This window comes from Rattus norvegicus, chromosome 8 (assembly GCF_036323735.1).
Source record: "Rattus norvegicus strain BN/NHsdMcwi chromosome 8, GRCr8, whole genome shotgun sequence".
In the NCBI taxonomy this organism is placed as follows: domain Eukaryota; kingdom Metazoa; phylum Chordata; class Mammalia; order Rodentia; family Muridae; genus Rattus; species Rattus norvegicus.
In genome coordinates this window covers 131,566,443-131,590,864 of record NC_086026.1, presented here as the reverse complement: position 1 = coordinate 131,590,864, position 24,422 = coordinate 131,566,443, and the positions used below count along the sequence as shown (strand labels likewise).

The window sequence follows — 24,422 nt, the reverse complement described above, 5'->3', positions numbered from 1 at the left end:
TCCCCTGCTCCTCCTGTAATCCATACAAACTCACCTTCACTGATTTCCTGTGGTGTAGAATCCAGGACCTGCCAACCATCATGGCCCTGGGGTAGATCCTGTCTTTTCATCCAGGCATCTGTCCACACATGGAAATTCCTGTGGTAGGGGAAACAGCCCCACCAGAGCCAGCCATGTAATTAGAGAACTTGTCATCATAGCCCTCTAAGGTTGTTCTGAGGAGTTGGGAACCATTGTCAACGGAGGCAAAGACAATTCTGAGTACCTTGTAGAAAGCAGAGCTTAGAGCAGGTGGGCAGTAGGGAGAAACTCCTCAGACCCAAAGAGTCAATAGGATACTTTTTAAGCCTCTGTCAGATGAATGCATGCATGCATGCATGCATGCATGAATGAATGAATGAATGAATGAATGAATGAGCAAGCAAGGAAACAACTGTAAATTCTTTTCCCCACTCAACAGGATTCTGACTTAATTGATGAATAATTTTGTATCTGGACAATATTCCATATTCTTGCTTTTGTTTGCTTGGTTTTGTTTTGTTTTTTCAAGACAGGGTTTCTCAAGTCCTGGGTGTCCTAGAAATCACTTTGTAGACCAGGCTGGCCTCAAGCTCACAGGGATCCTCCTGCCTCTGCCTCCCGAGTCTGGGCTTAAAGACATGTGCCATCCCCCAGTTATTTTTGCTGTTTGTTTTAAGACAGTTTACCATATTGGTTAACAGGCTTTCGTGTCTTCCACATATAATGCCAACGTGAAAGTCTTGGCATGTGAACTGGACCTTCACAACAGTGTTTGAAGAAGAGTGGTAGAAGCCACAACCCTCCCCAACCTCCAACAGCCCCCTACCTCCGTACACACATAGACTCTCACAATACCTGCTTTTTCAGCCTGCGAGGTGCTTGTGCACTGGGTCAGAGAGTGCAACAGTGCCTCTTGCTACCTGAGGATACCAGTTACTTCAGAGGATGGCACAATGACCTGTCTCAGTCCCTAGGGCTGGGGGCCAGAAGTAAATACCAATTCTTGGCCTTTGCCTCCAGGGATATTTATGTTTAACAAGACTTCTCAGGACTTCTGGGTCACACTATGAGGCTAACTATACAAAGTGGGTTTCTGGAATTGATACTGCTCACAACTTGAACCAGTCTACAGAGAGGCTGCAAGGCCCATAGGAGAACAGAAGAACAGAAGAGACCAGCTGGAGGGAGCCTACCAGACAGAGTCTTTGGTCAGATGTGGAATTGTCTTGCCCGATTCATCCAGGTAGATGTCTACTCTGAGGTTCTTTTCTGTATCGTGGGCTGACTCAAAGTTAGTCACGCTGCGAGCTGGGATGCCCACTGCTCTCAGTGCTGAAATGACCCCGGGCATGATGGTTAGCTTCTGTGGGAACTGAGTAGCCCCGGCCCCAAGTGCAGCCTACCTGTGGTCAGGACTCCAGAGAAAACCCAGCACTGGCCAAAGCGTACAGGCATCCTGGTGATGTAGTGCTGCTGGAGAATGGGTACACTGCTGGCCCACACATACGGGGCAGTGCCATTGCTATAGTCTCCTGTCCAGTTCCCCACCAGCACTCCAAAATTGTTTGCAGCACACATCTGACACAGGAGAGAACAGTGTTAGCATTTGTACCCTTCCCAAACCTAGAGTTCATCCATGGGAGGCAGGATACCCAGAAGGGCCAAAGAGCAAGTTTAAGACTAGGCCTGCCTACATAGCCAGACTCAGTCTCTCTATAAACACACACACACACACACACACACACACACACACACACACACACACACACACACAGAGTAGAGATCTCTCGGCAGCTTCCTTTGCCTCTCAGGTCTCTTCAAATGCCTCGGATTCTGCTACAGCTTCTTTGACCCTTTTGTGATCACTCGATAACCATCCGTACATACAAACACACATCCATACATGTAGATATGTTAGCTGTGTGATGTATAATCCAAGAAATAATATTAATAAGACTGAAATAAAAGAATGTATGTTTGCCTTGCTGGCAAATCAGGACTTCTTGGTATGTTGGGCTAAGGTAGCTGACATAGATTGTGAATTTATTATTTAATAAGTTCTGACACTGTGGAGAGACAAGCATGTCTTGTGTGTCTCTATCACAGTGCACTCATGACAGTGTTCATCCCAGCTGTGGCCAGACTTGGAGGAGGGAGAAGACCTCGAATATTTACATGATCTCGTAGATCGAAAAAGCCATTTTCCTAAGGTCAACTTAGAAGTGCCAAAGTTGGCCTTCTGAGCTCAAGTTTGAAAACCTGTGCTCAGAAGGATAATGGCAGACATACATTCCTTGATAGTTTTGACTGACTGCTCAACCATAACTCCCTGTGTGCTCCATGGAATTAGCAGGGAAAGCTAAATTAGCTGAGCAGCTGTTGATGGACCACAGTAGTAGTATAGACTTCCAGGAGTCTGGATGTAGAGCCCGGCCTCTACACATACCATAGTACAAATGGCCCTGGACACAAGCACTGGGCTCTGCATTTCCTTGGGCTCCAAATGGGTCAACAATCGGAAGCAGCAGTTCAAGATGTACTTCTCAAACTGTCATGGAGATAAAGAAAGAAATATCAAGAGTCTTTAGTGTCAGACAGGAAGCTACCCCAACTAGTTTGCACTGCCTTCTAGGGGTATCTCATCCACCAAGTAAAGGAACCTGCCCACAGTCTCCCAAAGATCCTCCACATTCCACAGTAGAAGCTATTTAAACAACCAGACACAAGACAGCAGCTAAGGACATCTAAAGGCTCACAGAGCACAAACACTGAAATGACCAACAAGGGACTGGGGAGATGGCTCATTGATAAAATGTACAAAATATACAAAGAGTTTTTAATGCATGGGAGAAACTCCCTGTAAATTAAGTTAGATAAATGAAGCAAGCTGTCAAGCTGTGTACAAGAAATACTATCTCAACCTGGTTAGTATTAGTAATAAAAAATGAATGGGGAGGGTGCTAGAGAAGTGGCTCAGTGGCTAAGAGCACTTGTTACTCTGGCAAAAGACCTGAGTTCAATTCCCAGCACCCACACAGTGGCTCACAGCCAGTCCCAGGAGATCCAATGCCCTCTTCTGGCCTCCACAGGGACCAGGCAAGCACATAGTGCACAGACATACACACAGAAAAAAAATACACATAAAATATTAAAAACAAAAAGTAGAGAAGGCAGGTTAGTTTAGTGGCAAAGGTCCCTGAATCCAATCCTCAGGCTCCACCCCATGCAGAGAGGAAATTGACTCTTGAAAGTGGCCTGACCTCAACACACATGCGGTGGCATTCGTGGGTGTGGGGTGGAAGTTCTGAGGCCAGTGCAGGGTTTGAAACCTACCAAAACCACCAGTCTCTGAGTTTGAAGACCCACCAAACCCTGAGCTCAAAATCCCACCAATCCCTGGGCTCTGCTTGAAATCCCACCAATCTCTACTCTGGAAATATCCACCCTGAAAAACTTGCTTCCAAGAAACTGTGTAAAGCCTGCCTCCAGCTCAGTTCCCTGTTGCTTCTTACCCGAGCAGAGGCAGCCACTCTCTTGTCTCTCCCAGTAAATCTTTTCTGTGGAGGTTTGTTGTGCGGTGTGATTTTGTGGTATTCCTTGGCTGTAGACTGCCAGAATACTTTACCCTTCAGAGCTCTAACAGTGCACTCACACAATATAATGTAAAACAGAACATTCTTAACTGCAGAGTTGTCACTAAGGGAACCTGCCCCTCCAGTTTATATTCTGTGGTTCCTCCCCCTCTCTACTTGGTATTTGTTTGTTCCCAGTGTGCCTGGTGCAGCCACAAGAAGACAGTCTATGTTACCTGACCAAAGGTCCAGGGCTTCTCTTTAATCTGTTTGGCAAAACCCATGTACATGTAACCGGTATCATTAAGGACGTACTCTGCTCGGTCTTCCTCACTAGCCATGAAGACACTGTCATCTGGAGCAAGACCACACACACATGTGGGTTACTGGCCACCCCTGAGATAGAGGCAGGTATACTATGGGGTTGGAACAACACAAGTAGGGAGCATGGATACAGGAAGCAGGAAGGGTCACAACAATACATTGTACATGGAAAATGCAAAGACCCAGATGCAGTGGGTCATACCGTGACCCCAGCACTTGGGAGGCAGAGGCAGGCTGTGAACAAGGTGTAAGGCTCGTTCACTGGAAAAATGTGGAGAAATGTGAACATGAGCAAAATGATCATTAAGTATAAATCATAAACCATTAATAAAAAAAGATGCCAGGGGCCGGAAAGATGGCACCACAGTTAAGAGCACTTGTTCTTGGAGAGGTCCCAAGTTCCATTCCCAGCATCACACACACACACACACACACACACACACACACACACACACACACATGCACACACACGCACACACGCACACACATGCAGGCACATGCAAACATGCACACACACAGACACAGACTAATTTAAGTATTAGATGTTAAACAAACAAGGCTGTGGAACAAGTATGAAGAATGATCAGAGTAGAACCTGCTTGACACATGTGCTCTGGTCCAAGGTTTCTGGAACAAGGAGGGTGTGTATTTTTTTTTAGAAAAGGGAGGACACATTTGAGTGGGTAGGGAAGGAGTGTGTGTGGATCTGGAGGAAGCTGGGGGAGGAAAGTTAATATCATCAAACCAGATTGTACAAAGCTCTCAGAGGACTAACAAGAACTGAGAAAAATTAATTTAGAATAAAAAAAATAAAAATTTGAAATAAAAGGTATCCTTGAGTGAAATAACGAGTGCCCTAACTCCCTGGTCATGTCCTTCAGCTAGTTGGAGAGCATCGAGAGAGAAGAGAACGGCTCAAGGACCCTCTGCACCGCAAACCGGAGGCAAGCATAGATGGATACGTCTCTCGGAGTCACACAGGACCTGCACGTGAAGAGGACATGTTCCAAGGCAGAGCTGCACTCCGCGTTACCTGAGCACCACGGATTGAAGAGAAGGAAGAACACTCCAGCGTCAAATTCGTTCACGTTCATCGTGTACCTCCCCACCACGGCGTCGGCAGCACTGATGACATTCAATACAACCTGCATGAGGCACAAGACATGGTAGACGCCTTTCCCCGACTCAGCTCTGAATCCTTTGAAGCCTCCCAACAAATCATCCTCTCTAGGGTCAGCCCAGCAACCAGGGCTACCCTAGTGTGGACAGATGCAACCCACAAGGCAGGGAGGCCTAGCAAGTCCCCCAAAGTGACAGATAAACTTGGGTCTACAGCTCATAGGTTCTTCCCAGGCTTTGTCTGCATGCAGACGGTACCGCCTCCCAGGTCATAGGGTAGATCCTCCGGCCGTGATGAAAAGAGCCTGGTACCCGCCCCTGTTCTCGATAGAGCCTTTGTGCCACTCGCAATACAGCGCCTGCCTACGGGCTGGAAGCCCTAGATCTGCCCTAGATCTAATTACGCCTGCAGCAGCACCAAGCATCTTCAAAGGCATCCAGACTGCTGTCCAGGGCTTTAGAGTAAGCAGTGGCTGGATAGGAAAGTAAAACATACACGGTGCTACAGCAGCAGCACTAAGGATTTTTTTTCCCACCATTGACACACAATCCAGGACCTTCCAAATCTACAGGATACTTGTTATTAGAAGATGTCTTTTAGGAGCAATGGCCGCCAGTTTCAACACCAGCTCTGTCTTCTAACAGCTGAATGGCGTGACTTTCTTTATTTCTTGTGTGCACTGGATACCTCGCTTAAAAACTTGCTGACTCCCTTGCCAGTCCACAGTGGTTGTGGAATTAAATGAGCAACACATACTCAAGGAGATTAAGCCTCCACCCCCAACCCATAGTGACATGTGGCTGTCTTGATTAGGGTCTGATCCATGCATGAGAAAGTGCTCCTGAGCACCAACAGGAAAGCTGGGACAAAGTCCCTCCCCAGTACTCAGGTGGCAGAGCTCTGGGCTAGTGAGAGCTTTCCCGTGTGTCCCTCAACATCACTCATTACCAAGCAACACAGTAAGTTCAACCTTCCATGCCATAGGTAAAGTCAGGCTTCCTGACCTGCACAGGGCCCTACATAGATGTTCACATATTTGGTTTTTTGAAAAAAAGCAGCAGGTTGGAGAGATGGCTCATTTGGTTAAAGACCCAAACTGCTTTTTTAGAGGACCTGAATTCAACTCCCAGTGCCCAAGTAAGGCTGCTCACAACTGCCTGTAACACAGTTCCAGGGGATCCAGTGCCTTGAGCACTTGGCTCACACATACATACTACAGGCATACACACACACACACACACACACACACCCACACACACTCTCTCTCTCTCTCTCTCAATATATATATATATATATTCATATACATACATATACACACATTTGAGATATATATACATACATATACACACATTTGAGATATATATACATACATATGCATACACATACACACATATGCATACATACACACACACACACACACACATATATATCCTTCCCATGGGAATTTAAGATTCGCTTTTTTCATGGGTGCTATAAAAAAAGAAACAATTTTAAATTAAAAAAAGAGTTAAACAGTGCCTTTTGTGTGAAGAAATTTAGCCCATTCCCTACCCAAGTTTCACCTCTGCAGGTGCCATTCCCACCAGCTCCATAATCAAAACCGAAGTTCTTAGAGAAGGAGACTGAGCCTAAGGCCTTCTCCTAGAGAGCTATCATGAATACCTGAAAAACACAAAATCTGGCTACAAAACTGAAATGGGAGCCTTGGTTCTGGCCAGAAGGAAAGGAAGGAAATGATCAGGGGTGCAGGGATGTGGGGAAACTGAGGGGCTGAGGATCAGGGGTGCAGGGATGTGGGGAAACTGAGGGGCTGAGGATCAGGTCCACTTACTCATTTGCCAACTACAAATTCTGTTTTTGGAAAACTAGAAGACCATTGCCATTTTTAAACCTTGGAATTAACCTAGCAATGGGATCTGTAGGCTATGTCTTAAAGGAAGTAGCCATGAACTAGTTCAGAGATCTAGCTAGTGGTGGTGATAGTTGGTTGTGGCTTTCCAACACTGGAAATACAGACAGATAGCTTTACAAAGACTGTCAAAGAAGTCGTCACAAGCTCATACACTTGGACAACCACTAAACAAAGGAACACCGGTAAAGTTGTTCAGTTTTGTTAAGAGAAGCGGGGATGAGAAGCCACGTGTCTCCATCTGCATTTGAGTTTAAATGCAGCAGAAAACCCCGAGGGAAGACTGAACTGCTGTGCTTGTAGGAAGAAGTGTTATTTTTTTTTCTTTTCTTCTCATCTCCCTCTCTCCCACCCTCCCTCCCTTCCCTCCCCTCCGTCTCTCCCTACCTTCCCTCTCTCCCGTGTCTATCTCTCTGACTCTGTCTCCCCTCTCCCCTCCCTCTACCCTCTCTCTTTGAGTCTGGTTCTGTCTGTACAACCCTGTTTATCCTGGAACTCTGCAGACCAACGGAGCTGGTCAGGAACTCACAGAGATCTGCCTGCTTCTGTATTCAGAGAGTGCCAGAAATAAAGGTATGGACCACGCTGGCTCTGATGAGTTATTCATATTTATTTTCCTCTGTTTAGTTCCTCCAGTGAATATAAATGAGAACAAGCTATGTAAGCCACCTGGTAGTCAGAGTTACCGTGTGCTTATGGGTAAGCAAGAGGCATAGATTCTCAGTTGAGTCAGAGAACTATTCGAAATCGCCAGATAGTACCCCGATACTATGGTCCTCACCTCTACACCAGACTGTTTAGCAATCTTCACCTGCCAGCCCTTGGAACGGTAGGATGTCATTGGATCAAGCTCCACAGTGTAGAATGGCATGTTGTGTCCTGGAAACACCAATGGGAAAGTGAGTCTTGACACCAACCCCAGGACGGCCATCTTTGCCTACCACCCCTTCCTAGCTCCTGCTGTGCAGCCCTTGATTGATAGTTTGTCCCTCTGCTTTACAGGGTTCGTGGTCTTCCTCCACCTTGGCTATCTGGGTTGCAATGTTTGCTCAAATTAGGCAAGGTTACCCCATCTATCTCCTTGCCTATAACCCTAGGGCCCTTTGCATGTCTCTATCTGTTGTGTTAAACTGTTTGGCCCTACCCAGTATAGTCGCTACGACATGCATTAAACTAATGATTTTCCTGCCAAAATGCAGTGTGTAGGTATGTGTACGTGTGTATGTGTGTGTGTGTGTGTGTGTGTGTGTGTGTGTGTGTGCCAGAGGTCAACATTGAGGGTTTTCCTAGTCATTCCCCATATTTTTTATTTGAAACAAGCCCTCACAGTCAATTTGGAGCTCACTGGTTACCCTAAGCTGGCTGGTCAGTGAGTTCTAGGGATCAGCCTATCTACAGATCCATCATACGCACTGTACTTCTTGGTTTTCACATGGGTTCTGGGGACCCACACTCAGGTCCTTATACGTGTGCAACAGGCACAGCACTGACTAGGCGATCTCCTTACCCCTCAGGTTTATTATGCTTTACCTCAAGCTCACAGAGCTACAGTGTCAGCAATGGGTCCCACAGTTCATCTCTACGACATGTTCCAGAGCCCTCGAGCACGGCTCCCTCACTGACTGGCCTGTCTGCTCTAACTTTTCCCTGGCTGTCTCCACTGCTTGGCCAAGGATTTTACCAACTTCAGCAACAGTGATTAATGCAGATCTCAGACCATTCTCAGCATGCGGAGGCTAAGGCTTAGGAATCGAAGTCACTCTTGGCTGTTGCACACTTATAAACCTTTGGTCCCACCCTCCATTCTGCTCCTGGGTCTGGGGCCTCACCAGTATTGAATATCAGCTTCAGTTCATCATGAGATTGGAGCGGTCTGTTTAGCATCACCTTCAGGGAGAATATCTGTCCACGCCTGAGCACGAGCTTCTGAGTTTGGTACTCAATCGTGTGGTGGGCAGCAGCGTTCAGCTTTTTCTCCAAGTTCACAGAGTAAACGACAAGCACTGTTAGCACACAGCGGGAAGACACAAAGTTGACTCCTAACTCAGACGGTTCAGGGAGGGGAAAGGGGGTATCTTTGGCCTATCCCCGGGGGCCATGATAATGTGAGATTTGGTGTCTGTGGTGATTTGAATAGGAATGGATTATATGTTTGAATGTTTGGCCCACAGGGAGTGGCACGCACGAGTGGAAGGTGTGATCTTGTTGAAGGAAGTGTGTCACTATGACGGTGGGCTTTGAAGTCTCATATACTCAAGCTATACCCAGTGTTGCACACAGTCACTTCTGCTGCCCATGGATGAAGATATAGAACTCTCAGCAATGTCTCCAGTACCATGTGTGCCCACATGCCACCATGACGATAATGAACTAAACCTCTGAAACCATAAGCCAGCCCCAAGGAAATGTTTTCATTTATAAGAGTTGCCATGGTCATAACGTCTCTTCACGGCAGCAGAAACTCTAAGACAGTCTCCTATCTTTAAATTGGCTGTGCGCATACTGTCCTCACAGGATTATGGAGGACCAAGCTGACAGATGGGAGTCAGAGCCCTGCCAAGCACTTCTACCAGTAGTTGTTAGGTCGAGTCCCTACTGCTCACCCTCCCAGGCCTGTAGCCTGGTTCCTGGATGCTAGCGGGAAGTGGAGGTCATTTGCTCATTCTCCATCTCTGTCAGCCCAGCTGTTGGTCTGCTGCAAATGAGACCAATGCCATGAGGTGGAAGCTCACACCCCAAAGAGAATGGTGGACTATAAAGTTGCCAGACTCAGCCTTTTTATCCACACAGCTCCAAGAGCTCCCATGGTCCAGTAAAGAGGATGACCAGGGTAGTGTGGAGGGGACCAGCATCTTCTTTCCATTGAGTCCTTTTTCTAGTTTTCTTCTGCGAAGGAGCTCAACTGATGAGGGAAATAGACTCCTCTCCTCTCTTCTCTTCTCTTCTCTTCTCTCTCTCTCTCTCTCTCTCTCTCTCTCTCTCTCTCTCTCTCTCCCTCTCTCTCTCTGTGTGCCTGTGAGTCTGTGTCTGTGTCTGTGTGTCTCTGTGTGTCTGTGTGTGTGAGTGTGTGTCTGTGTGTCTCTGTGTGTCTGTGTGTGAGTGTTTGTCTGTGTGTGTGTGTCTGTGTGTGTCTGTGTGTTTGTGTGTCTGTGTGTATCTGTGTGTGTCTCTGTGTGTCTGTGTGTTTGTGTGTTTTTGTGTGTCTGTGTGTGTGTCTGTGTGTGTGTCTGTGTGTCTCTGTGTGTCTGCGTGTGTCTATATGTGTGTGTCTGTGTGTGTGTGTCTGCGTGTGTGTATCTGTGTGTGTGTGTCTGTCTGTGTGTCACTCATGTGTTTATATTTTCAGGGCTGAACAGTTGGTACAATAGTTATGCTCTTCCCTGGGGAAGACTATTTCTCCTGCACTCCAGTTGCCTGCAGTTCTTCATACGTCGTTGAGGCCTTGTGAGCTTCTCTCTGTCCACATGGACATGGCTCTTCATGGGATTCTTGTTCAAGTCACGTTTAGGCAGTCACACTGCTGAGACTTCACGGGTCTAGGAAACCCAACCTCACAGCTAACTTTTGCTCCTCTGGCTCTTAGAATCTTAACAATCCCTCTCCCTCAGTGATCCCCCAGTCTTAGGTGTGGGAGTTGTGCTGTCGTGTATCAGCTGGGACTAGATGGAGGCTTAGTTCTCAGTTTCAATGTGCCATGCTGCCATGACACATTTTGGAAGCACAGAGTTGAGTTATCAAACCTATTGAGATGCACTTCCAAATTGAAGTGAGGGAACCAGGTGGATCACATGGACCTGAGGTTAAGTGGGAGAATGGCTGCCTCCCAGTGACTGTTAAAGGAAGACAGCAGTGTCCTAGATGTCTAAGAGAGCCTGGATTACCAAGCCACCCAGGTGATGAGAAGTGGCCTCTCTAGAATCATTGCTTCTGTGGATCCAGAACCCCTTGGGATGTACTGGGTTAAACTGCAGTTGCCTGGTGAGATGAAATGCCCCCAAGGTACGGGGGTTTTCCAGCTCCAAAGGGCTCCTAGCATATGGGATGAATGTTCTGCAGCGTTCAGAGGTACAGCTGGTAACTGAATTTCTTCCACTGCAAAAGGTCGTGGCTCTCACAGCTGATTGTTCCAGCTGCTAGGGAAATGGGGTCTTACAAGGATGCTTTTGAAGACAGATGAGACAGAGCTAGCTATCTGGTCTTCAATGGTACATTTCCCAGGAGAGGCAGGCTCAGTTGGCAGAAGCCCTCCATGCACAAGTGGTTCTGTTTGGGCTGATGCATGGGGTCAGCCTTCTGAGGGTGAGACTACACAGAGAAAGGGCTTGTCATTTCCTCAATCAGTTGAGCTTCTTTGCAGAAGCAACCTAGAGACAGGGCTCTGTGGAAAGGGGATGCAGACTATATCCACAACGTCCAGGTTCTCTTGGTAGCTCACTGGACCTCAATGTTGTCTGCATCGAGGTGGTGCTGAACTTTGTGACTGGCTACTCTGGCAGTCACTCTGGAACCACATGCTAAACAAAACCCTACACACTTGAACTGCCCAGTTTCTGTGCCCAGAGAGGAACTTGACCATGGGCTGTCTTCAGCATGTACCTTCTCCCTGTCAAGATGGGTCCTCCCTGGTGGCTCTCAGGTAGGTTTCCATTCACTGGCCAGAGTTGAGCTGTGCTGCTTTTGATCCCTCAAGTTCCTGTGTAAGCTGAGAGAGGCATTCCAAGACAGACTCCTATGGCTGATAAAGTTTGCTTCCTGAACTTGGGACTCACTGCAGGCACAGCAGTGAGGATCCTCCCGATGGCAATTTTGCTATGTGGAATTCATGGCCAAGATCCCAGGAGGTGGGCCATAAAAAAGAGTCACTCCAGCAGGCTGGAGTTGTGTTCCTTGGTAAGGCCTGCATGTAAGGTTGGCCTCTGGGGACTTGGATGTCATGAGGTTAATCTTAATTGTCAACTTGACTGGATCTGGAATGAACTAAGAGATAATGTGCTGGTCATAATGTTACATACCTGTAAAGTTTTCTTTTAATTGTATTATTTGAGATGAGAAAACCCACTCTAAATGTGGACGGCACCTTTCAATGGCAGCCAGATAGAAGCAGGTCCCAGGGAAAACTGCTTACTTTCAGGCCATGCTGACAAACTCATCTATGCTGTAGACAATTTCAAGCTGCCGCCGCCACCATTCTAGGCTGGCAACAGAACCAACAGCCATCTGGGAATCCTCCAGACGTCAAGTGCTAGCCTGGAATGAGGAGGCATCTAGACTCCTGAACTGAGTGGCTATTGGGTTTCCAACTCTCCAATGTTAAGATAGCTGTGGTGGAACTATGCAAGCCAATGTAATAAATACCCTTTTAGAATCCATTCATTACACTGGTTCTGTTCCTAGAGAACCCCAGGGTGCACATTACCTAGTTTGCACAAACATATACGATTTCTTTCTAGAAATCTAAGATCTACCACATGCTCTGTGGTGGCTACATGACTAACCCCAGTAAAATCTCAAGGCATTGGGTCCCTAGTGAGCATCCTAACAGGTAACTTTGATCACATGTCATGGGAGTAATGGGACATAGATTGTATGACCCCACTGACCAAATTTCTGGTATTATCACATGCCTTTTCTCCCTTTGGTGACTGTTTATTGCACCTTGTGCCACAAGAAGTAACAGACATGAGTATAACTATTTGACATCCTGTGTGCTATTTATGTCTATTTGACACACATTAGAGTCATTTTCAGAAGATTGAACCTCAATTGAGAAATGCCCCCCCCCCATGTTGGCTTATGAATTTTCTTTGACAATTGATGCGAAAGGTCTCAGCTCACTGGGAATAGTAACGTCCCTGGGTTGGTGGTCCTAGGTTTTATAAGAAGGCAGGCTGGAGAGACCCAACCGCCTGGTCAGGTGGGCACTCCTGAGGCTGCAGAGCGGAAGAGACCACCAACACTGCTCACCCCTGCCCACATCCCTGGCCCAAGAGGAAACTGTATAAGGCCTCTGGGCTCCCGTGGGGGAGGGCCCAGGAGCGGAAGGACCCCTGCCTGAGACACCGCCGGAACCTGAAGGAAACAGACCGGATAAACAGTTCTCTGCACCCAAATCCCGTGGGAGGGAGAGCTAAACCCTCAGAGAGGCAGACACGCCTGGGAAACCAGAAGAGACTGCTCTCTGCACACACATCTCGGACACCAGAGGAAAAAGCCAAAGACCATCTGGAACCCTGGTGCACTGAACCTCCCGGAAGGGGCGGCACAGGTCTTCCTGGTTGCTGCCGCTGCAGAGAGCCCGTGGGCAGCACCCCACGAGCGAACTTGAGCCTCGGGACCACAGGTAAGACCAACTTTTCTGCTGCAAGAAAGCTGCCTGGTGAACTCAAGACACAGGCCCACAGGAACAGCTGAAGACCTGTAGAGAGGAAAAACTACACGCCCGAAAGCAGAACACTCTGTCCCCATAACTGACTGAAAGAGAGGAAAACAGGTCTACAGCACTCCTGACACACAGGCTTATAGGACAGTCTAGCCACTGTCAGAAATAGCAGAACAAAGTAACACTAGAGATAATCTGATGGCGAGAGGCAAGCGCAGGAACCCAAGAACAGAAACCAAGACTACATGGCACCATCGGAGCCCAATTCTCCCATCAAAACAAACATGGAATATCCAAACACACCAGAAAAGCAAGATCTAGTTTCAAAATCATTTTTGATCATGATGCTGGAGGACTTCAAGAAAGACGTGAAGAACTCCCTTAGAGAACAAATAGAAGCCTACAGAGAGGAATCGCAAAAATGCCTGAAAGAATTCCAGGAAAACATAAATAAACAAGTAGAAGCCCATAGAGAGGAGACACAAAAATCCCTGAAAGAATTCCAGGAAAACATAAATAAACAAGTAGAAGCCCATAGAGAGGAGACACAAAAATCCCTGAAAGAATTCCAGGAAAACACAATCAAACAGTTGAAGGAATTAAAAATGGAAATAGAAGCAATCAAGAAAGAACACATGGAAACAACCCTGGATATAGAAAACCAAAAGAAGAGACAAGGAGCTGTAGATACAAGCTTCACCAACAGAATACAAGAGATGGAAGAGAGAATCTCAGGAGCAGAAGATTCCATAGAAATCATTGACTCAACTGTCAAAGATAATGTAAAGCGGAAAAAGCTACTGGTCCAAAACATACAGGAAATCCAGGACTCAATGAGAAGATCAAACCTAAGGATAATAGGTATAGAAGAGAGTGAAGACTCCCAGCTCAAAGGACCAGTAAATATCTTCAACAAAATCATAGAAGAAAACTTCCCTATCCTAAAGAAAGAGATGCCCATAAGCATACAAGAAGCCTACAGAACTCCAAATAGATTGGACCAGAAAAGAAACTCCTCCCATCACATATTAGTCAAAACACCAAATGCACAAAATAAAGAAAGAATATTAAAAGCAGTAAGGGAAAAAGGTCAAGTAACATATAAAGGCAGACCTATCAGAATCACACCAGACTTTTCGCCAGAAACTATGAAGGCCAGAAGATCCTGGACTGATGTCATACAGACCCTAAGAGAACACAAATGCCAGCCCAGGTTACTGTATCCAGCAAAACTCTCAATTAACATTGATGGAAAAACCAAGATATTCCATGACAAAACCAAATTTACACAATATCTTTCTACAAATCCAGCACTACAAAGGATAATAAATGGTAAAGCCCAACATAAGGAGGCAAGCTATACCCTAGAAGAAGCAAGAAACTAATCGTCTTGGCAACAAAACAAAGAGAATGAAAGCACACAAACATAACCTCACATCCAAATATGAATATAACGGGAAGCAATAATCACTATTCCTTAATATCTCTCAATATCAATGGCCTCAACTCCCCAATAAAAAGACATAGATTAACAAACTGGATACACAACGAGGACCCTGCATTCTGCTGCCTACAGGAAACACACCTCAGAGACAAAGACAGACACTACCTCAGAGTGAAAGGCTGGAAAACAACTTTCCAAGCAAATGGTCAGAAGAAGCAAGCTGGAGTAGCCATTCTAATATCAAATAAAATCAATTTCCAACTAAAAGTCATCAAAAAAGATAAGGAAGGACACTTCATATTCATCAAAGGAAAAATCCACCAAGATGAACTCTCAATCCTAAATATCTATGCCCCAAATACAAGGGCACCTACATACATAAAAGAAACCTTACTAAAGCTCAAAACACACATTGCACCTCACACAATAATAGTGGGAGATTTCAACACCCCACTCTCATCAATGGACAGATCATGGAAACAGAAATTAAACAGTGATGTCGACAGACTAAGAGAAGTCATGAGCCAAATGGACTTAACGGATATTTATAGGACATTCTATCCTAAAGCAAAAGGATATACCTTCTTCTCAGCTCCTCATGGTACTTTCTCCAAAATTGACCATATAATTGGTCAAAAAACGGGCCTCAACAGGTACAGAAAGATAGAAATAATCCCATGCGTGCTATCGGACCACCACGGCCTAAAACTGGTCTTCAATAACAATAAGGGAAGAATGCCCACATATACGTGGAAATTGAACAATGCTCTACTCAATGATAACCTGGTCAAGGAAGAAATAAAGAAAGAAATTTAAAACTTTTTAGAATTTAATGAAAATGAAGGTACAACATACCCAAACTTATGGGACACAATGAAAGCTGTGCTAAGAGGAAAACTCATAGCGCTGAGTGCCTGCAGAAAGAAACAGGAAAGAGCACATGTTAGCAGCTTGACAGCACACCTAAAAGATCTAGAACAAAAAGAAGCAAATACACCCAGGAGGAGTAGAAGGCAGGAAATAATCAAACTCAGAGCTGAAATCAACCAAGTAGAAACAAAAAGGACCATAGAAAGAATCAACAGAACCAAAAGTTGGTTCTTTGAGAAAATCAACAAGATAGATAAACCCTTAGCCAGACTAACGAGAGGACACAGAGAGTGTGTCCAAATTAACAAAATCAGAAATGAAAAGGGAGACATAACTACAGATTCAGAGGAAATTCAAAAAATCATCAGATCTTACTATAAAAACCTATATTCAACAAAACTTGAAAATCTTCAGGAAATGGACAATTTCCTAGACAGATACCAGGTATCGAAGTTAAATCAGGAACAGATAAACCAGTTAAACAACCCCATAACTCCTAAGGAAATAGAAGCAGTCATTAAAGGTCTCCCAACCAAAAAGAGCCCAGGTCCAGATAGGTTTAGTGCAGAATTCTATCAAACCTTCATAGAAGACCTCATACCAATATTATCCAAACTATTCCACAAAATTGAAACAGATGGATCACTACCGAATTCCTTCTACGAAGCCACAATTACTCTTATACCTAAACCACACAAAGACACAACAAAGAAAGAGAACTTCAGACCAATTTCCCTTATGAATATCGACGCAAAAATACTCAATAAAATTCTGGCAAACCGAATTCAAGAGCACATCAAAACAATCATCCACCATGATCAAGTAGGCTTCATCCCAGGCATGCAGGGATGGTTTAATATACGGAAAACCATCAACGTGATCCATTATATAAACAAACTGAAAGAACAGAACCACATGATCATATCATTAGATGCTGAGAAAGCATTTGACAAAATTCAACACCCCTTCATGATAAAAGTCCTGGAAAGAATAGGAATTCAAGGCCCATACCTAAACATAGTAAAAGCCATATACAGCAAACCAGTTGCTAACATTAAACTAAATGGAGAGAAACTTGAAGCAATCCCACTAAAATCAGGGACTAGACAAGGCTGCCCACTCTCTCCCTACTTATTCAATATAGTTCTTGAAGTTCTAGCCAGAGCAATCAGACAACAAAAGGAGATCAAAGGGATACAGATCGGAAAAGAAGAGGTCAAAATATCACTATTTGCAGATGACATGATAGTATATTTAAGTGATCCCAAAAGTTCCACCAGAGAACTACTAAAGCTGATAAACAACTTCAGCAAAGTGGCTGGGTATAAAATTAACTCAAATAAATCAGTTGCCTTCCTCTATACAAAAGAGAAACAAGCCGAGAAAGAAATTAGGGAAACGACACCCTTCATAATAGACCCAAATAATATAAAGTACCTCGGTGTGACTTTAACCAAGCAAGTAAAAGATCTGTACAATAAGAACTTCAAGACACTGAGGAAAGAAATTGAAGAAGACCTCAGAAGATGGAAAGATCTCCCATGCTCATGGATTGGCAGGATTAATATAGTAAAAATGGCCATTTTACCAAAAGCAATCTACAGATTCAATGCAATCCCCATCAAAATACCAATCCAATTCTTCAAAGAGTTAGACAGAACAATTTGCAAATTCATCTGGAATAACAAAAAACCCAGGATAGCTAAAGCTATCCTCAACAATAAAAGGACTTCAGGGGGAATCACTATCCCTGAACTCAAGCAGTATTACAGAGAAATAGTGATAAAAACTGCATGGTATTGGTACAGAGACAGACAGATAGACCAATGGAATAGAATTGAAGACCCAGAAATGAACCCACACACCTATGGTCACTTGATTTTTGACAAAGGAGCCAAAACCATCCAATGGAAAAAAGATAGCATTTTCAACAAATGGTGCTGGTTCAACTGGAGGTCAACATGTAGAAGAAATCAGATCGATCCATGCTTATCACCCTGTACAAAGCTTAAGTCCAAGTGGATCAAGGACCTCCACATCAAACCAGACACACTCAAACTAATAGAAGAAAAACTAGGGAAGCATCTGGAACACATGGGCACTGGAAAAAATTTCCTGAACAAAACACCAATGGCTTACGCTCTAAGATCAAGAATCGACAAATGGGACCTCATAAAACTGCAAAGCTTCTGTAAGGCAAAGGACACTGTGGTTAGGACAAAACGGCAACCAACAGATTGGGAAAAGATCTTTACCAATCCTACAACAGATAGAGGCCTTATATCCAAAATATACAAAGAACTCAAGAAGTTAGACCGCAGGGAAACAAATAACCCTATTAAAAAATGGGGTTCAGAGCTAAACAAAGAATTCACAACTGAGGAATGCCGAATGGCTGAGAAACACCTAAAGAAATGTTCAACATCTTTAGTCATAAGGGAAATGCAAATCAAAACAACCCTGAGATTTCACCTCACACCAGTGAGAATGGCTAAGATCAAAAACTCAGGTGACAGCAGATGCTGGCGAGGATGTGGAGAAAGAGGAACACTCCTCCATTGTTGGTGGGATTGCAGACTGGTAAAACCATTCTGGAAATCAGTCTGGAGGTTCCTCAGAAAATTGGACATTGAACTGCCTGAGGATCCAGCTATACCTCTCTTGGGCATATACCCAAAAGATGCCTCAACATATAAAAGAGACACGGGCTCCACTATGTTCATCGCAGCCTTATTTATAATAGCCAGAAACTGGAAAGAACCCAGATGGCCTTCAACAGAGGAATGGATACAGAAAATGTGGTACATCTACATAATGGAATATTACTCAGCTATCAAAAACAACGACTTTATGAAATTCGTAGGCAAGTGGTTGGAACTGGAAAATATCATCCTGAGTGAGCTAACCCAATCACAGAAAGACATACATGGTATGCACTCATTGATAAGTGGCTATTAGCCCAAATGCTTGAATTACCCTAGATCCCTAGAACAAAGGAAACTCAAGACGGATGATCAAAATGTGAATGCTTCACTCCTTCTTTAAATGAGGAAAAAGAATACCCTTGGCAGGGAAGGGAGAGGCAAAGATTAAAACAGAGACTGAAGGAACACCCATTCAGAGCCTGCCCCACATGTGGCCCATACATATACAGCCACCCAATTAGACAAGATGGATGAAGCAAAGAAGTGCAGACCGACAGGAGCCGGATGTAGATCGCTCCTGAGAGACACAGCCAGAATACAGCAAATACAGAGGCGAATGCCAGCAGCAAACCACTGAACTGAGAATAGGTCCCCCGTTGAAGGAATCAGAGAAAGAACTGGAAGAGCTTGAAGGGGCTCGAGACCCCAAAAGTACAACAATGTCAAGCAACCAGAGCTTCCAGGGACTAAGCCACTATCTAAAGACTATACATGGACTGACCCTGGACTCTGACCCCATAGGTAGCAATGAATATCCTAGTAAGAGCACCAGTGGAAGGGGAAGCCCTGGGTCCTGCTAAGACTGAACCCCCAGTGAACTAGACTATGGGGGGAGGGCGGCAATGGGGGGGAGGGTTGGGAGGGGAACACCCATAAGGAAGGGGAGGGGGGAGGGGGATGTTTGCCCGGAAACCGGGAAAGGGAATAACACTTGAAATGTATATAAGAAATACTCAAGTTAATAAAAAAAATAAAAAATAAAAAATAAAAAAAAAAGAAGGCAGGCTGGGCATGCCACGGGAAGCAAGTCAATTAAACAGCACTCCTTCATGGCCCCTGACTTCCCTTGTGTGATAGGACTGTGACCTGAGGGTTGTAAGCTAAAATAAGCAGCCTCCTCCCCACACATTGCTTGTGGTCATGGTGTTTTATCACAGCAATAGAATCCATAACAAAGACAGAAATTGGTACTGGGAGTTTGGCATTGCTGGGACAGAGATTAATTGGCATGCTTCTGGAATCATTGTGGGGGGACATTGGAGGTTTGGGCTAGAAAAGCAGTTGAGTGTCCAAACAGCTTGAGGAGCTGTTGTAAGAACTTGCGGGATAATGCCAAGAAAATTGCAGATGACGGAGGCCTGGCTTGTAAAGTTTTAGAAGGCAGTAGAGATACTGTGGAGGCCATTTGATATTCAGAATTAAGAATCTATGGTTCCGGTCACCTGGGGCTGAAGATTAACCAGAGATCAGAAGCAGTGAAGTAAAACTTTTGTTTTACTGGGATAATCGATGTTGGTTAGCTGGAGGTAAGAGACTATCAGAGATAAAGAAGGGGCCAGCATCACTAAGGACAACACACCTGGGAATATTTCCTCAGGGTCAGTACACAGGGTCTGTGGCCCAGAGCGGGTGAAAGCTGCATCTCATGCTGGCGTTTGAGTCTGACAGTTCAAGAGCCTCCCGGGTGGTACTGGTTTTGAAGGTATGAAAGGGTCACAGAGGTCAGCTGAGGTATGCCACTGCAGAAGGCCAGGACAGGCCACTGGTGACGATGTAGTCTCAGTAGCAGTGAAAAACCCAGAATTGAAGAGGTCATGGGGAGAAGCTGAGGTTTGGGTCATGTGGCAGAGTTAGACTCCATGAAGAGAGCCCAGGAGAGGTTATTGGTGAAAGTTCATCTCAGTTGCACTGGACACCAGAGCATTTTGGAGATGTCAGCACATGGGAGAGCCACCCAAAACAGCAATGGCTGTGGAGTGGAACTGGCCTGAGCCTAGAACAAACCATGCATGCTATGGATGGTAGACAGAGAAGCAGATTTGTTAAGTCCTTTGAAGCTCAGAGGGTCGTGAGCAAATCCTACATATGTTGCTCTCCTGATCAAGGCTGATGTGGGAGATCCCCACTAACTATGGGCAGTGATTCCCCTGGGCTTCTGGTCTTAGGTGCTAGAAGGCAGTAGGAATAAGCCACAAGGAGCAGGCTGGTAAGTAGAACCCCTCCATGGCCTCTGCATCAGCTCCTGTCTCCAGGACCCTGCACTGACTTCTCTGAGTGTGTCTTGAGAGCTGTAGGCTGAAATAAACACCTTTCTTCCTAAGCTGCTTTCAGTCGTGGTATTTTGTCACAGAGACAGAAGTCCCAACTAAGACACCATGCTCAGGGACCCTCTGAGGCTCCACCGCCAGCTGTTGCCACCGGGCATACCTAGAATTTGTATAGAACTGCTGTGGGCGCAGAAGTTCCATGGAATAGAGACTTTTTTTTTTTTTTTTGGTTCTTTTTTTCGGAGCTGGGGACCGAACCCAGGGCCTTGCGCTTCCTAGGTAAGCGCTCTACCACTGAGCTAAATCCCCAGCCGGAATAGAGACGTTTTTTAAGCTCTCCGAATCTTACCTCTTCTTGCAGAGAGAGGGCTGGGACCTCTTCAAATCGGGAGTGTAAACTGTTGTCCTGGGCACATAGGCCAAAGAGTTGTCACTGATTTAGAGCAAAAAATGTCAATCTTCATCAAAGGAACTCATTTTCAGCCAGGGTTTTACAGGATTTCCACAGAAAGGGTCAAATTATTCTCTCCAAAGAAATCAAAGATTAAAGCAGGCATAGCAGTTCACGTAGTAATCCCCACCCCCTACCCCCAACCTCAGGAGGGTCACCAAAGTGAGTTCCAGACCAGGGCTATAGATTCTCAAATTGTCCCACCCCCATATCCACTCCAAAAGAAAGTGTGTTAGAGGCTTTGGACTATGACATATCTAAGTCAAAAACCACTAGGAACATAAGGAATTTAAAAAGGCTGTGGAAGGAGGAGTCACAGACATGGCTCAGTGATTCAGAGCACTTCTTACTCTTCCAAGGACTCCAGTTCGATTCCCAGCACCAACATGGACGTTCACAACCATCTGTAATTCCAGTCCTAGGGGATCAGATGCCCTCTTCTGGCCTCCTGGGGCACCAGGTATACCAAGACATACATTCAGGGAAAACACCCATACATATAAAATAAAAAGTTTTAAAACAACAACGACAACAAAAATAACCTAAAAAATATTTACCAGACATATTTAAGATAAATTCTAAAAACAGAAGTAGTTCTTGCAATTAAATATACAGTGAAGTGAGATGAAGAGACGGCTCAGTTAAGAGCTCTGACTACTGTTGTAGACCAGGGTTTAACTCCCTACACCCACATGGCAACTCACAACTGCCTATAACTCCAGTTCCAGGGAATCCAACATACTCTTTTGCCTTCTATGGGCACCAGGCACACACGAAAATAAAAGAAATAAAAATGTCAAAAACAAAACAAAAAAGAGTGAAGAGCTCGCAAGATGGCTCAGTGGGTAAAGGGCCTTGCTGCCAAGGCTGATGACCTGAAGTTCAACCTGAGGGCCCATTGGACCCACACGGTGGACAGAGAGAACAGACTCCTATAAGTTGCCTGACTTCCACACGTGCGTAATAATCCTCTCCCCTCTCCCTCTCCCCCTCCCCCCCTTTCTCTCTCTCTCTTAAAAACCCAGCGAACAAGATGGAGGAGAACTGTCATCCAGGAAATGTAACTCAATCTCCAGAAATGCAAGTCAACACGGAAGTGAGTTAGAGGATGGGTGAAAGGGTCCAAGGCGCGGGAAGAGCAGGAGCTCTGGAAGAGACGCAGCCTCAGTTCGCACACGCCGCCATCCGCAAAGACAGCAGCACCTAGAGGACAAAATCTACTGGGGTGCCGAGAAGGGAAGTGTCTGGAAAGCTCTAGAAAGAGGATTGAGAGAACCGGAGGAGAAGCCTCCTCTTACTGTGACAAGTAAGCGTTCGTCCATGGCAGATGCAACTGCTGAGACGATCTACTGCCTGCCTCCGGAGAAGGGATTGGAGCCAGGGGTGGGAGAGCGCTAATTTTTGCAGTGACCAGTTATTACTTGTTACTGTTAATGATTTCGTTGTTGCAGCTCCTAGGGAAATGACTCATTCTCCCGCCACTCTGAAAGTCCTCAGTCATCAGAGAGGACATGTCAAGTGTGTTAGGCCCTCCTCACAATGCTCCATCACTGAGCTCGTAGTCTTTTGCCATTTTCCTGAGGGTTTCTCCCCCTCAACGTGCTGGCTAGACCAGGAAACCCCACCTTTTCCCCAGTTGTTTCAGTTAAGGTTTCTCTTTTATGATTTACTTATTTCTTTTATTTCGTGTGTATTTGTGTTTTGCCTGTACATATATCTGTGAGGGTTGTCTGATCCCCTGGAGCTGGAGTCACAGGCAGTGGTGAGCTGCCATGTGGGTGCTGGGATCCCCTGAAAGAGCAGTCAGTGCTCTTAACCGCTGAGCCATCTCTCCCGTCCCTTAGTTAGGGTTCCTACTGCTGTGACGAAACACCATGACCAAAGCAGCTTTCAGAGGAAAGGGTTTATTTGGTTTATATATCCCCAGTCATAATCTATTAAGGGAAACCAAGGCAGGAACTCAAACCCAGCAGGAACCTGGAGGCAGGAGCTGATGCAGAGGCTGTGGAGGGGTGCTGCTTACTGGCTTGTTCCTCAAGGCTTGCTCAGCCTGATTTCTTATAGACCCCAGGACTGCCTGATGATGGAGAGCCCCACCCACAACGGGCTGGGCTCTCCCCATTAATCACTAATTAAGAAAATGCCCTACGGTCTCGCCTACTGCCTGATCTGATAGGGACATTTTCTCACTTGTGGTTTCCTCCTTTCAGATGAATCCAGCCTGTGTCAAGTTGACGTAAAACAAGCCAGTACAGTTGTCCTTAGTCACTTGCAAAGCACTGTCATACACTTGTCTTTTTATTATGGCTGTGAAACCCCAAAGACACACAGCCTTTACCAGGCCCCAGGCCCTGTTGTATTCTTTCTTTGAATGAGGATAAGCACTCAGCCATCTGAAGAGTCTCTGAGGCCTAGGCGCTACGAAGAGTCATGTTTTTCATTCAGTCTCACTCAGACTGCACCCCTTTGCAGAACTCCAAAGCAGTCATTCCTCGCCTGACCCCTGGCTCTGCGTCCAGAACAAGTCTGCATGATGTGTGGTGCAGCACTGCAGAGAGCACTAACTGGCCCACAGGAAAACCAAACGGGACCAGCGTGGGGGAGTGCAAGCGAAAAGCAGACGGACAGGCATTCTTCTTATTCTCCCAAGTGTTTGGGGGAACTTCAGAATTCCTGTGTGTCTGAAAGTTTGGTTTTCTCCAATGAATAAGCCATGGATTAGGTGGGAGGACAATGGCCCAGGCACCATGCCTTGAGGCAAGTGGCTGGAGCAGAGGGCTGGAGAACAGCCGGTACCCAGGAGGCCGAGAGGCCACTGTGCAAGTTCTATCCACTTACTGTTCCTGGAGTCCATGGTCCTGCTGCCTCTCTCCAACCCTGTCAAGTCTCCAGTCTGATGCCAGCGGCGCTGCCAGAGTCACTCTCAGAGCAGGACGTGGACCCTTTTTTATATGCCCCTGGGTTAGGCGTATCCCTGCAGTGGCTGCCAAGGGGCGAGGCTTGGGGACCATATCGATCAGACACAAAACCTTAATCATCTTTCATATCAGCCCTAGGAGGAAATACTGGAGACAAGATGAGCCTACTTCAAGGAAGGAACACAGAGAATGGCGCCATATATCTTCTGTGACCCCCAGGAACAAGTCGCCGAAAGCCAGGATCCTGTGACCCCCCCCAGAGAAGCTGGGAAGATCTTTACTTTATCAGCTTTATTATTACTTTTTAAAACAAAGGACGGCTAATGTTTTAATTTTTGTTCATATTTTGAACGTATAATGCACACACATGATCCAGGATTTTTCCAGTGTGCCCAAATACCAACCACCACTCTTTCGACTTTGGCAGATGTGCTGTGTCCAC

The 24,422-nt window shown here is 45.7% G+C and overlaps 1 protein-coding gene across 1 annotated transcript in view; it reads right to left on the bottom strand.

Annotated features, from left to right (window-relative positions):
- Tgm4 (transglutaminase 4) overlaps positions 1-23,978 on the bottom strand; it is a 37,034-nt gene extending 13,056 nt beyond the window's left edge. Inside the window, exons 1-9 of the mRNA NM_022713.2 lie at positions 23,901-23,978; positions 8,776-8,949; positions 7,728-7,825; positions 4,951-5,062; positions 3,830-3,948; positions 2,468-2,569; positions 1,425-1,599; positions 1,215-1,353; positions 35-138 (exon numbers count right to left, since the gene is read on the bottom strand). Coding sequence (NP_073204.2) covers positions 35-138; positions 1,215-1,353; positions 1,425-1,599; positions 2,468-2,569; positions 3,830-3,948; positions 4,951-5,062; positions 7,728-7,825; positions 8,776-8,949; positions 23,901-23,916 — 1,039 coding nt within the window. The 5' untranslated portion in view covers positions 23,917-23,978. The remainder of the gene's footprint in view (positions 1-34; positions 139-1,214; positions 1,354-1,424; positions 1,600-2,467; positions 2,570-3,829; positions 3,949-4,950; positions 5,063-7,727; positions 7,826-8,775; positions 8,950-23,900) is intronic.
- Between the last annotated feature and the right edge of the window lie 444 nt (positions 23,979-24,422).